Source organism: Ostrinia furnacalis, unplaced genomic scaffold (genome assembly GCF_004193835.3).
Source record: "Ostrinia furnacalis isolate ACB-3 unplaced genomic scaffold, ASM419383v2 OfSCF7469, whole genome shotgun sequence".
Classification (NCBI taxonomy): domain Eukaryota; kingdom Metazoa; phylum Arthropoda; class Insecta; order Lepidoptera; family Crambidae; genus Ostrinia; species Ostrinia furnacalis.
The window spans coordinates 274,913-288,011 of record NW_021137708.1 but is presented as its reverse complement, the minus strand read 5'-3'; the positions used below and the strand labels follow the sequence as shown (position 1 = coordinate 288,011).

General features: G+C 45.6%; 1 protein-coding gene across 1 annotated transcript in view; it reads left to right on the top strand.

Moving 5' to 3' along the window:
* The window catches only part of LOC114364780 (ATP-binding cassette sub-family A member 1), a 59,322-nt gene that overhangs the window by 39,671 nt on the left and 6,552 nt on the right, over positions 1-13,099 (top strand). The window contains exons 23-30 of the mRNA XM_028321083.1: positions 19-141; positions 1,509-1,736; positions 4,451-4,551; positions 5,168-5,312; positions 6,744-6,854; positions 7,560-7,693; positions 9,086-9,233; positions 10,198-10,408. Of these exons, the coding sequence (XP_028176884.1) occupies positions 19-141; positions 1,509-1,736; positions 4,451-4,551; positions 5,168-5,312; positions 6,744-6,854; positions 7,560-7,693; positions 9,086-9,233; positions 10,198-10,408 (1,201 nt within the window). The remainder of the gene's footprint in view (positions 1-18; positions 142-1,508; positions 1,737-4,450; positions 4,552-5,167; positions 5,313-6,743; positions 6,855-7,559; positions 7,694-9,085; positions 9,234-10,197; positions 10,409-13,099) is intronic.

The following is a 13,099-nucleotide window of genomic DNA, read 5'->3' as shown; positions in this document are numbered from 1 at the left end:
ACCTTTTTCTCCCTCCAGTGTGTCTGGGCCTGTCGCTGGTGCTGGGCCTGATGGCGTTCCTGGCGCTGACGTACCTCGTCAGCTTCTACTTCCAGGAGAACGGCACCGGCGGCGTGCTTTTCTGCTCCATCATACTATTTGGTAAGCTCATTGTAGTATAGTCAGCGTCGAATAGCTCGTAACACCTAAAGTGGCCAAAAAGTTCGCAACACGTCTTTGTTACATTGGAGTCAAAATGTTGACAACCATTGTCAACATTTTGACCACTTTGGGTGTCACGCACGAACTATTTTACGTTCGACGACGTAATGTATAATATAATAAGACTAGCAATATAAAATATTGTAAATAAAAACTTTGTGTGTACTAAAATAACGTAATTTATCATATTTGCTGAAATTATCTTCAAAATTAATTAGACTTTCATATGCATTGCTGTTGTTTTATGTGAGAAAAGGGCACATTAATGCCCGGTTTTCACCAAAGCAGAAAAAAGACGAGATTACATTATATTCTTCAATACTTCTCCGCTCAGCTTCGAGTTTGAAATCTGTTTGGTTATTCAAACGGTATCCTTCCGTTTCGCCAAATTTCACTTCGCAAACAACTTATCGCCAAAGTTTCATTTCCCAAATAAACTTTTAGCAACTGTACTTTTCGCAACTAATTCATTTGGTCAAATTAACATTTGGCCAAATTTTACTTGGCAAATGTTTATATAGCAAATGTTTTATTTTGCCAAATATTATATCCCAAATAATTTGCTTGGTCAAATTGACACTTCACATACTTACGAGTACCCACCGTTACCCACAAATCAAAGCATAAGGCACATGGTCATGGTTTTCACAATAATTTTATGTAAAACAGAGAGATTGCAGAAAATAGTATGGTTGCAAAAAGTAGGTATTGTAGAAAATAGTAGGTTAGGTTAGGTTAGAACAGTGACCCTTAATGCGCGAAGGCGAGCGAAGCGTGCCGCGGCAGCGGCCGCCGAGCGCTAGAATCATCTCTATTGTTAATGAATCATTTGGAAATTTCGATAAAAGAATGAAATATGAAAATTTATTTAGAAAAAAAATTATATTAACTACCCACTAAACAAAATAATAACCACAGGCTAATTTGTATTCCATTCTATGCACCAATCAAATTGTTTTGTAAATAGTTTATCGTGAAATATTTTTGCCAAATGAAACATTTGGCAAAACATACTTTGCCAAACAATAATTTGCTAAACAATAATATGCCAAAAACGACATTTGCGAATTAAAAGTTTGCAATAAGTTGTTTTGCCAAACGTTGTTTGCGATGTGATAATTTGGGAAACGTTTTTTGGCCAAACATTAGTAATCCTATTCAAACACATGTCTCCTCTCGGCTTTGGAGGAAACCAGACCTAAGTGCTATAAATAACTTTCACTTAGCATTGATATAACAAGGCTAATAAAGAAACTACCATCTGATCTTTAACTTTAAATAATAAATGTGTCTTTATTTCTTTCCAGTACTCGTAATGCCGATGTTAAAAGCCGTAGGCAGCATGAAAATGGAGAGATCATTCTCCGACCGTCTGCTATCTGTGTCCAGTGCAGTGGCGCCCCCACACACGCTAGTTTCTGCCGTCCTGGATAGCATATTCACGGCGCGACACAACACTCTCTGCAACCTGAACCGGGACAAGTGTCCCGTGTTGCCAGTAGCAGAGTCAGACTTCGATATCGACGCTTGCTGCAGTGAGTAACTATTAGACTGTATCTAACCCAGTGTGGCCGCTACACTCGCTAGTGTCTGCCGTCCTGGATAGTATATTCATGGCGCGACACAACACTCTCTGCAACCTGAACCGGGACAAGTGTCCCGTGTTGCCGGTGGCGGAGTCAAACTTCGATATCGACGCTTGCTGCAGTGAGTATAGACTAATAGTCTACTGTCTGTATCTAACCCAGTAGCGTCCCAGTCGATGAAGCACATGTCTTGCCCTGAGTGCCCGAGCAACTGCACGCAGGAGGATTAAATTAATGCTACTGACAACGCCACTCTTGTAGCGGAGTTTTGGGCTGACACTGTAGGTTTGTTGTCGACACGATAAGAAGAAGAAGTGGCGCCCCCACACTTGCTAGTGTCTGCCGTCCTGGATAGCATATTCACGGCGCGACACAACACGCTCTGCAACCTGAACCGGGACAAGTGTCCCGTGTTGCCAGTAGCAGAGTCGGACTTCGATATCGACGCTTGCTGCAGTGAGTAACTATTAGACTGTTTGTATCTAACCCAGTGTGGCCGCTACACACGCTAGTTTCTGCCGTCCTGGATAGTATATTCATGGCGCGACACAAGACGCTCAGCAACCTGAACCGGGACAAGTGTCCCGTGTTGCCGGTGGCGGAATCCGACTTCGATATCGACGCTTGCTGCAGTGAGTATAGACTATTAGACTGTCTGTATCTAACCCAGTAGCGTCCCAGTCGATGAAGCACATGATGTCTTGCCCTGAGTGCCCGAGCAACTGCACGCAGGAGGATTTAATTAATGCTACTGAAAACACCACTCTTGTAGCGGAGTTTTGGGCTGACACTATGTAGGTTTGTTGTCGACACGATAAGAAGAAGAAGTAGCGCTCCCACACACGCTAGTGTCTGCCGTCCTGGATAGCATATTCACGGCGCGACACAACACGCTCTGCAACCTGAACCGGGACAAGTGTCCCGTGTTGTCCGTGGCGGAGTCCGACTTCGATATCGACACTTGCTGCAGTGAGTAACTATTAGACTGTATCTAACCCAGTGTGGCCGCTACACTCGCTAGTGTCTGCCGTCCTGGATAGCATATTCAGGGCGCGACACAACACGCTCTGCAACCTGAACCGGGACAAGTGTCCCGTGTTGCCGGTGGCGGAGTCAAACTTCGATAATGACGCTTGCTGCAGTGAGTAACTATTAGACTGTCTGTATTTAACCCAGTGTGACCGCTACATTCGCTAGTGTCTGCCGTCCTGAGGTGGAATTGTGTAAAGCAATCGTAATCATTTGACAGTTCATAACGTACGATTATTCTGTCAAACGCTTTGTTTAACTGACTTTATCGTACGTTATGAACTGTCAAATGATTACGATTGCTTTACACAATTCCACCTCTGGATAGCATATTCACGGCGCGACACAACACGCTCTGCAACCTGAACCGGGACAAGTGTCCCGTGTTGCCAGTAGCAGAGTCAGACTTTGATATCGACGCTTGCTGCAGTGAGTATAGACTATTAGACCGTCTGTATCTAACCCAGTAACGTCCCAGTCGATGAAGCACATGATGTCTTGCCCTGAGTGCCCGAGCAACTGCACGCAGGAGGATTTAATTAATGCTACTGACAACGCCACTCTTGTAGCGGAGTTTTGGGCTGACACTGTGTAGGTTTGTTGTCGCCACGATAAGAAGAAGTGGCGCCCCCACACTCGCTAGTGTCTGCCGTCCTGGATAGCATATTCACGTCGCGACACAACACGCTCTGCAACCTGAACCGGGACAAGTGTCCCGTGTTGCCGGTAGCGGAGTCAAACTTCGATATCGACGCTTGCTGCAGTGAGTAACTATTAGACTGTATCTAACCCAGTGTGGCCGCTACACTCGCTAATGTCTGCCGTCCTGGATAGTATATTCATGGCGCGACACAACACTCTCTGCAACCTGAACCGGGACAAGTGTCCCGTGTTGCCAGTAGCAGAGTCAAACTTCGATATCGACGCTTGCTGCAGTGAGTATAGATCAGGGGTCGGCAACCTTTTGAGTCGGAAGAGCCAAAAATTACTATTTACAAAATTTCAAGTTTTTAAAGAGCCACAAATTTTTTTCTTGCTAACAATAAATAGCCTCCATACTTTCATAAAGTTTGTTGATAAAAAAAGTAATCTATTTATTCATAAGAAAAATATCTATTTAAGAAAAGCGAGTATAAGTAGCTGAGAGATAGAAGTAATGTCTAAACCTCGTTTATCGTTTCAGAACATTTTTTTTAAATAAAATAAATAATATTTGCGAATGGAACAAAAGAGCCGCAGCCTCACATCCAAAGAGCCGCATGTGGCTCGCGAGCCGCTTGTTGGCGACCCCTGGGATTAGGACCACAAATCACAGAAACTAAAGGGAAATGTGACAAGGGGGCGGGGCCGGTGTCGCAGCAATATGCCCAAAATCAGAACACATTGCTCGTCACAGCAATGATGACAGCAGTGACGTCATAATGTAAACAGTTTGCATTGCCTGCGTAGTACTAAAGATTATTCGAACGTTGAGTACTGATACCGCAGTGTATAATGAGCACATATTTTGATTACTTTGTGTGTGTGAATTTCTAATGTTACCATTACAAATAAATATATTAACAATCAATTTGTACATATTTCTTAGAGCTTTATGGACGGACAATTGAATAAAAAAACATTTTTCTTTGCAGCATCAGATCCTAATACTAACGCGTTCTGCTACTTCTGCCTGGACGAAGGCGCGCCCGGAAAATGGCTGTTTTACATGTTTGGTCAAATTGTCATCTTGATGGTAAGTGAATCGTAACATAGATCTGTTATAAGCCAAAAGTTGTCGCGAAGTGGATAGAGCAAGCTATATCTGAGACGTATCGTGAACATGATTTAACTGAGTCAATGCCTGAGGTAAAGGGTGCGGCACGGGAGATTGTTTATGTTTTTTTTATCCACAACGAGGAAGCTCTTGGCCTGTATCTCACGAAGGTGTCTGATGAAGGAATCTTCAACCACGGAGGAACTGGCTATCTTACCTCTAACTGCCAGAACACAACGATGCTGTTAACATTGGTGTTATGGCTACAGACTTAGGTAAGATGGTGGTAGCTAGCCAGGCGGACTTAGAACAAGCCCTACCACCAACCAAACCGAACAGAAAAACCTGCCCCCACTAGGAATCGAACCCGGGACCTCTGCGTCTGAAGCAGGTGGTCTTACCACTAGACCACAGAGGCGGTTAAAAAATGTGACATCAAACGTCAGCGAGACTTCAGACATGCTTCAGATTTTAATGCTTTATCACGTCACACAGAATTATGCGCTAGACCGGTAATAAAGATTTTGAATTCAATATATTTTCTTTAACCCTTTGACCGACTGATTTTCTTACTATTATTGTGACTGTCCCACAGACTCTGGTGTTCTTGACGCAACGCGGGCTATTCAAGCGTATGTGGGACGCAGCGCTGAACGCGCAGTATGCACCGCCCGCGCCGCGCTTTAACGACGAGGTCGTGAGGGCCGAGCGAGCTTACGTCGAGAAGGCTATCGAGCTACGTAAGTATTGTCACACTAGACAATAGTCAATATCTTTATTGTTGTACAGTCGACAGCACGTCAACGTAAACACTGTGGTGTCTTACGTAGTTGCGATAAGGGCGACTTTGCAACGAAAATGTATAGCCTGATGTGCTGTCGAGGTGGTGCGGACCGAGCGAGCTTACGTCGAGAAGGCCATCGAGCTACGTAAGTAATGCACTGGCCCATTTATTGACCGAAGCAGTGGCAGGGTTAATACTGGGACGTGTAAGAGTAGGCACACACCGTTGATTTTTAGTCGGCCGATAGTTTAGTCGGGCAGTTGATCAGTATGGGCATGTATGGGAGTGCGCACACTACGCCGATTCGATTTGGCCGATTCTTCATACAATTTAAAATCGGGCACAACTATCGGCCAACTAAAAATCAACGGTGTGCGCTTACTCTAAAAGTGCTTTTTGCAAAAATAAATAAGTTTTATGAGTTTTTCAATATCCACTAGAGAAAGTGTAATTTGTGGGCGGTCCCGCGTTTGGGACAAACGTCAAAAATCTGTCAAACTTCATACAAAAAACATCGGTTATGTCAAAGTTAGGTGCGATAGTTAGAGCGCTTTCACAACGCAACGCAACAGACGCGCTACCGATAATTTCATACTATATGACAGCGGATGTCTGCCTTCAAATTATAAAAACGCTGCTACCGCGCTTCTTACGCCCTAATGTTATATACGAGTAGTATTATACAAATAAATGTTTTATCTATCTATCTATCTAATGTGAAAGCGGCCTTAACCGTGTGACGTGGAAGTCATGGGGAGGCCTATGTTCAACATACATCGTCTGACGTTGGACGTCCTGTGGCTGAAATGATGATGAAGATGATACACTTACTTTATACCCCCTTTTGAAATACATTGTTTGTCTTGTTTGTTCCTTTTCTTTCTGTTCTTATCTTTGGTGTGCAGTAAAGTGTATTTATTATTATTTCTTTATTCAATTTTCTTTCTTATTTTTAATTTTTTCTTTTTACAATGTACCTAATTATCAAAAAAATAAAAATAGTACATTATAAAAACAAAAATCTTAAAAATAGTTAACCCGCTGGCAGCGGAGCAGGGCCCAAGCTACCGGTGGTCAGGGTCACAGGCTGAGGAACCTCCGGACAATGCGTGCCGTGCTGAGGATCACCGCCTTTTGAATCTGACCTTTGAGCCAACCATCTAGCGAGAGCTTCTTTAGATGTTGGTCGAAGCTCTTCGCTATTAGCCCGTTTGCCGAGACAACTATCGGGACAATGATCGTCGAGTCAACATCCCACATGGCGGTCACCTCGTGGGCCAAGTCAAGGTATTTGCTTTGTTTTTCCTTCTCGGCCTTCACGAGGTTTTCGTCATGCGGGATGGTGATGTCAACGATTATTATTATTATTATTGTTCCGTTGTTCCAGCGGACAGACAGATCGCGGACGCGCTGCTAGCGTCTGACATCCACAAGCGCTACCGCGGCCTCTGCAGCAGCTGCAACGCTGTTAAAGGCGTCAGCTTCTCCGTCAAAAAAGGTTCGTCCATCTTCATTTCGGGTTAGTTACTTTTCTGTGTCATTATTTTTTGATACTAGCGGCCGCCCGCGACTTCGTACGCGTGGATCCCGTTTTACCCCTTTAGGGGTTGAATTTTGCAAAATCCCATCTTAGTGAGCACCTACGTTCTAAAAGGAACCCCCTGCAAATTTTGAGACTCCTAGCTAACACTAGCACTCCTAGTTTCTGAGATTTCGTGATGAGTGAGTCAGTCTTTTATAAATTTAGATAGATCTGTGTTAATAAGCATTATTTATCACAAGTGTAACGGGGACGTGTGGTTCCGTCTTCCTATGGGTGTCGTATGAGACTACCTCTAGCCAGCTTGCGGATTGTAGGCAATCCTCCTTTTACTTTTGGTATTCAAATTTGATTAAAGAGTGTCGTCTTCTTGCAATAGAGACTAATGCCCGTTTTCACCATAATCCCTAATTTTTAATTGCCCCCTATGGTAACACATAACAGGAATTTTGTTTTCATAGGGGTCACTTAAAAATTAAGGATTGATGGTGAAAACGGGCATAAATGACCTAATGATGTGACATTGAATATCACTTGAGAACTAACTCCGCCGATTTGAATAATTATTTTTTGTTTAGAAACGAGCTTTAAAGCTAATCGTTTTCCACTCGGCCCACATCGCGGGCAATTTCAAATTATAAACAACTCCACGTGCTTCCTTAGGCGAATGCTTCGGTCTACTGGGCGTAAATGGCGCGGGCAAATCAAGCATGTTCCAAGTCCTGACGGGCGAGCAGTGGCCCACGAGGGGACGTATCTTCGCCAACGGACAGCGCATGGACGGCTACTCGGCGCAGGTACGCTATACCCAAGGGTACATCGCACGGGTACAACGCACAGGTACCTATGTCACACTCCAGGCGAGTGCTTCGACTGCGTGCTGACGCGTCTTCGCCAACGTACAGCGTGGCAGGTACACTATACACAAGGGAACGCTATACCACAAGGGTACACTACCACAAGGGTACACTATACCACACTCCAGGCGAGTGTTTCGGTCTACTAGGCGTGAACAGCGCGGGCAAGTCGAGCATGTTCCAAGTCCTGACGGGCGAGCAGTGGCCCACGAGAGACGCATCTTCGCCAAGGGACAGCGCATGGACTCGGCGCAGGTACGCTATACACAATGGTACATCGCACGGGTACACTGTACCACACGGGAACAACGCACAGGTACACTATTATAAAAATTTGAACTTTATAGTTGTAATAGCAATACAAATAAAATAAATAGCTATTTTGCAACAATAAAATTATACATAGTCTGATCTGCTGCCGACTGTAAGTGCCTTTAAAACCTCTAAGCTAGCGTATTGTCCGCTTTACATCCGTGGACCAGCAGAACCTATAAAACACAGCCACCTTATGCACTTGCAATAGCTTCTATTTTGCAACAATAAATGTATTGTTGCAGTATCTACGTGGCCTCGGCTACTGCCCGCAGTTCTCCGGGCTAGACGAGTTCCTGACGATCCGCCAGCACTTATCCAACTCTGATACCTTATGTACTGACAATAGCTGCTATTTTGCAACAACAAATGTATTGTTGCAGTACCTCCGTGGCATCGCCTATTGCCCGCAGTTCTCCGGGCTAGATGAATTGCTCACTGGCTGCCAGAACTTATCCAACTCTGATACCTTCATCATCATCATCATCTTTTCAGCCATAGGACGTCCACTGCTGAACATAGGCCTCCCCCAATACTTTCCACGTTGATCGATTGGTAGCGGCCTGCGTTCAGCGCTTCCCTGCTACCTTTACGATGTCATTGGTCCACCTTGTAGGTGGACGTCCCACGCTGCGTTTTCCGGTACGCGGCCTCCATTCCAGAACCTTGCTGCCCCATCGGCTGTCAGTTCTGCGTACTATGATACCTTATGCACTTTTTTTTTTCTCGTCCATTTTAGCTACAAGATAACATTTATTTAGGGACGTTCTTAAGAACTAAGTTACTAACTAGTTACATGTTTCACATTTGTTCCACCCAGACCCACCGAGGCGGTAAGGTATGCCTGCTCAGGGTGGGTCGGGGGGAACGGGTATAAAAAAGGAAGGACTGGGAGTGCTAAACCTCTAAGCTAGCGTATTGTCCGCTTTACATCCGTGGACCAGCAGAACCTATAAAACACAGCCACCTTATGCACTTGCAATAGCTGCTATTCTGCAACAATAAATGTATTGTTCACAGTACCTCCGTGGCCTCGGCTACTGCCCGCAATTCTCGGGCCTAGACGAGTTCCTTACCGGTCGTCAGAACCTGAACCTGTTGTTGGCACTACGCGGCCTGTGCGCCGGCGACGCCGCCGCCGAAGCCCTGGCCTGGATCAACGTTGTTGGTGAGTTTGTCTTCATCATCATCATCATCAGCACCATCATTATTCTTTCACCCACTTCTGGAAGTAGTACAAAGTCACCTGACCCGCCAAAGAACACGATCTGAGAAAGAAAGAACATCAGCATCATCGTTATTTCAGTCATATTATTTTCATATCAGCATTCCACTTCTACCAATCGATCAACGTGGAAAGCATTGGGGGAGGCCTATGTTCAGCAGTGGACGTCCTATGGCTGAAATGATGATGATGATTCCACTTCTAGAAATAGTAGAGCCCTCTATCGATCGCCAAAGAAAACGATCAGAGAAAAAAAACCGAGAAAAGAAACAAAAAAGGAATCTGCGATCTGTGTTCGAAATGAGAGGTCCAGACTGAGACTCTATAACTTCTAATATTCCATTGATTTCGACATTGAACTTTCGGTATGGTAAATTGTATATTTTACTGTAAATACCCATTTAGTCCCAGTTTTTTAGGGTTTTTTTTTACCATCTCCTTTGGCGTTTACATCTAACACTGAATTCGTGGCGTTATAAAGGTCAGTAGTAACAAGTGGGAAGGGCTGAATGAGTAGAGCCCGCTTAATAGGACCGCATTATTCGCGACTGTATTCGCGCGTAAAGCCACGCATTGTATCCCCGGGACAATCTTAAAAGATGGCTCAATCATGCCCATTTTCATCATCAATCCCTAATTTTTAAGTGGCCCCTGTAACAAATAACAGTAATTATGTTTTCAAAGGGGTCTATTTATTTATAATATAGACTATTGTATGGGGTGGAGGGTTGGTAACCTGAGACCCAGTTCAGGTATCAACCCACCAACATTCTTACTTTTTGTTTTTCCTGATTGCTTGTTATCATAATATTATCTGTTATGTTGGTGAGAAATAAACATTACTTTACTTTACTTAAAATTAGGGATTGATGGTGAAAACAGGCATCAATCTACCATTTATCTACAGGCCTGCAAAAGTACATCGACCGCAAAGTGATAGGCTACAGCGGCGGCTGCGTGCGTCGGCTGGCGGCCGCGGCGGCGCTGTGCAACGGAGCCCCACTTACATTGCTAGATGAGCCTACTTCTGGCGTGGATGTATCGGCCCGTCGGCGTGTCTGGGCCGCTCTACGACGTGGGTTGAAGAACCAGAGATCCATCATTATTACGTCACACAGGTGAGTGACACAGCTAGTCCCTTGAAACGTTGCTGGATGAGCCTACTTCTGGGGTGGACGTATCAGTCCGCCGCCGAGTCTGGGCTGCCTTGCGTCGTGGCTTGAAGAACCAGCGATCCATTATTATTACGTCACATAGGTGAGTGACACAGCTAAAGCCCGGTCCGTGAGCACGTAGAATTTGGTCCAATGACCCCTAGCTACCCATCCTTATCGCTCGCACGTAAATAATTACGCGCGTAATAATTATTGCTGTCGCGACTGTGCTACTAGCACCCGCAGTGAGTGTGCGAGCGCGATAGCAACATAATTACGCGCGAGCGATAAAGATGGGTAGCTTGGGGTCATTGGACAAAATTCTACGTGCTCACGGACCAGACTATAGTCCCTTGAAACGTTGCTGGATGAGCCTACTTCTGGCGTGGATGTATCAGCCCGTCGGCGAGTCTGGGCTGCCTTGCGTTGCGGCTTGAAGAACCAGAGATCCATCATCATTACGTCACACAGGTGAGTGAGACAGCTAGTCGCTTCAAAATATCTTACACGGCGTGCATCTCACGTTGCTAGATGAGCCTACTTCTAGGGTGGATGTATCGGCCCGTCGGCGAGTCTGGGCTGCCTTGCGTCGTGGCTTGAAGAACCAGAGGTCCATCATTATTACGTCACATAGGTGAGTGAGACAGCTAACCATGTTCCAGGACAATTCTACCTACACTTCCACGTTGCTAGATGAGCCTACTTCTGAGGTGGACGTGTCGGCTTGTCGGCGAGTCTGGGCCGCCTTGCGTCGTGGATTGAAGAACCAGAGATCTATTATCATTACGTCACATAGGTAAGTGGAAACAGCAAGCTATCATAGCTAGTCCCTTGAGAGTTGAGACTAGTTTTATACGGCGCTTGACTCACGTTGCTAGATGAGCCTACTTCTGGGGTGGATGTGTCGGCTCGTCGGCGAGTCTGGGCTGCCTTGCGTCGTGGCTTGAAGAACCAGAGATCCATCATTATTACGTCGCAGTGAGACAGCTAAAGCCCGGTCTGTGAGCACGTAGAATTTTGTCCAATGACCCCAAGCTACCCATCCATAGTCGCACAGTCGCGACAGCAATATAATTACGCGCGAGCGATAAAGATGGGTAGCTTGGGGTCATTGGACAAAATTCTACGTGCTCACAGACCAGACTATAGTCCCTTGAAACGTTGCTGGATGAACCTACTTCTGGGGTGGACGTGTCGGCTCGCTGCCGATTCTGGGCTGCCTTGCGTCGTGGCTTGAAGAACCAGAGATCCATAATCATTACGTCGCATAGGTGAGTGACACAGCTAGTCCCTTGAAACATTGCTGGATGAGCCTACTTCTGGCGTGGATGTATCAGCCCGTCGGCGAGTCTGGGCCGCCTTGCGTCGTGGATTGAAGAACCAGAGGTCCATCATTATTACGTCACATAGGTGAGTGAGACAGCTAACCATGTTCCAGGACAATTCTACCTACACTTCCACGTTGCTAGATGAGCCTACTTCTGGGGTGGACGTATCGGCTCGTCGGCGAGTCTGGGCCGCTCTACGACGTGGCTTGAAGAACCAGCGATCCATCATTATTACGTCACATAGGTGAGTGAGACAGCTAACCATGTTCCAGGACAATTCTACAACACTTCCACGTTGCTAGATGAGCCTACTTCTGGGGTGCACGTGTCGGCTCGTCGGCGAGTCTGGGCCGCTCTACGACGTGGCTTGAAGAACCAGAGATCCATTATTATTACGTCACATAGGTGAGTGACACAGCTAGTCCCTTGAAACCTTGCTGGATGAACCTACTTCTGGCGTGGACGTGTCGGCTCGCAGCCGATTCTGGGCTGCCTTGCGACGTGGCTTGAAGAACCAGAGATATATCATTATCACGTCATATATGTAGGTGAGTGAGATAACTAGTCCTTCGAGACTAATCTTACACGGCGCGCCTCTTACGTTGCTGGATGAGCCTACTTCTGGCGTGGATGTGTCGGCCCGTCGGCGAGTCTGGGCCGCTCTACGACGTGGCTTGAAGAACCAGAGATCTATCATTATTACGTCACATAGGTGAGTGAGACAGCTAGCTATCTTACAGAAGAACTCGACATATACTGCGCCCCTTACATTGCTGGATGAACCTACTTCTGATGTGGATGTGTCGGCTCGTCGGCGAGTGTGGGCCGCTCTACGACGTGGCTTGAAGAACCAGAGGTCCATTATTATTACGTCACACAGGTGAGTGAGACAGCTAACCATGTTCCAGGACAATTCTACCTACACTTCCACGTTGCTAGATGAGCCTACTTCTGGCGTGGATGTATCGCTCGTCGAGCTACATAAAACGCTGGATACTTAACTTTCGCATTATATTGCCTCATTTTAAAACAATTCATCACTTAGCACGAATGCGCGCGTTCCTCTATTCTGACGTTTCTAGTATGACATTGACATTAATACGTCAATGTCACTATAACAGCAGCTCATTGGCTACAACGATATCGTTATATTAATGCTTAAATTTTTCACAATAAACAGTACTGAATATGATATATTTTGTGTCGATTGATTTTGTCATGATGATGATATTGTTTACTGAAATTAATGTCTGAGAACCTTCAGAACTGGTAGGTTTCGGCCTAAGAATAAGAGTAAAAAACTCGGGCGAATAAATAGATACTTAGC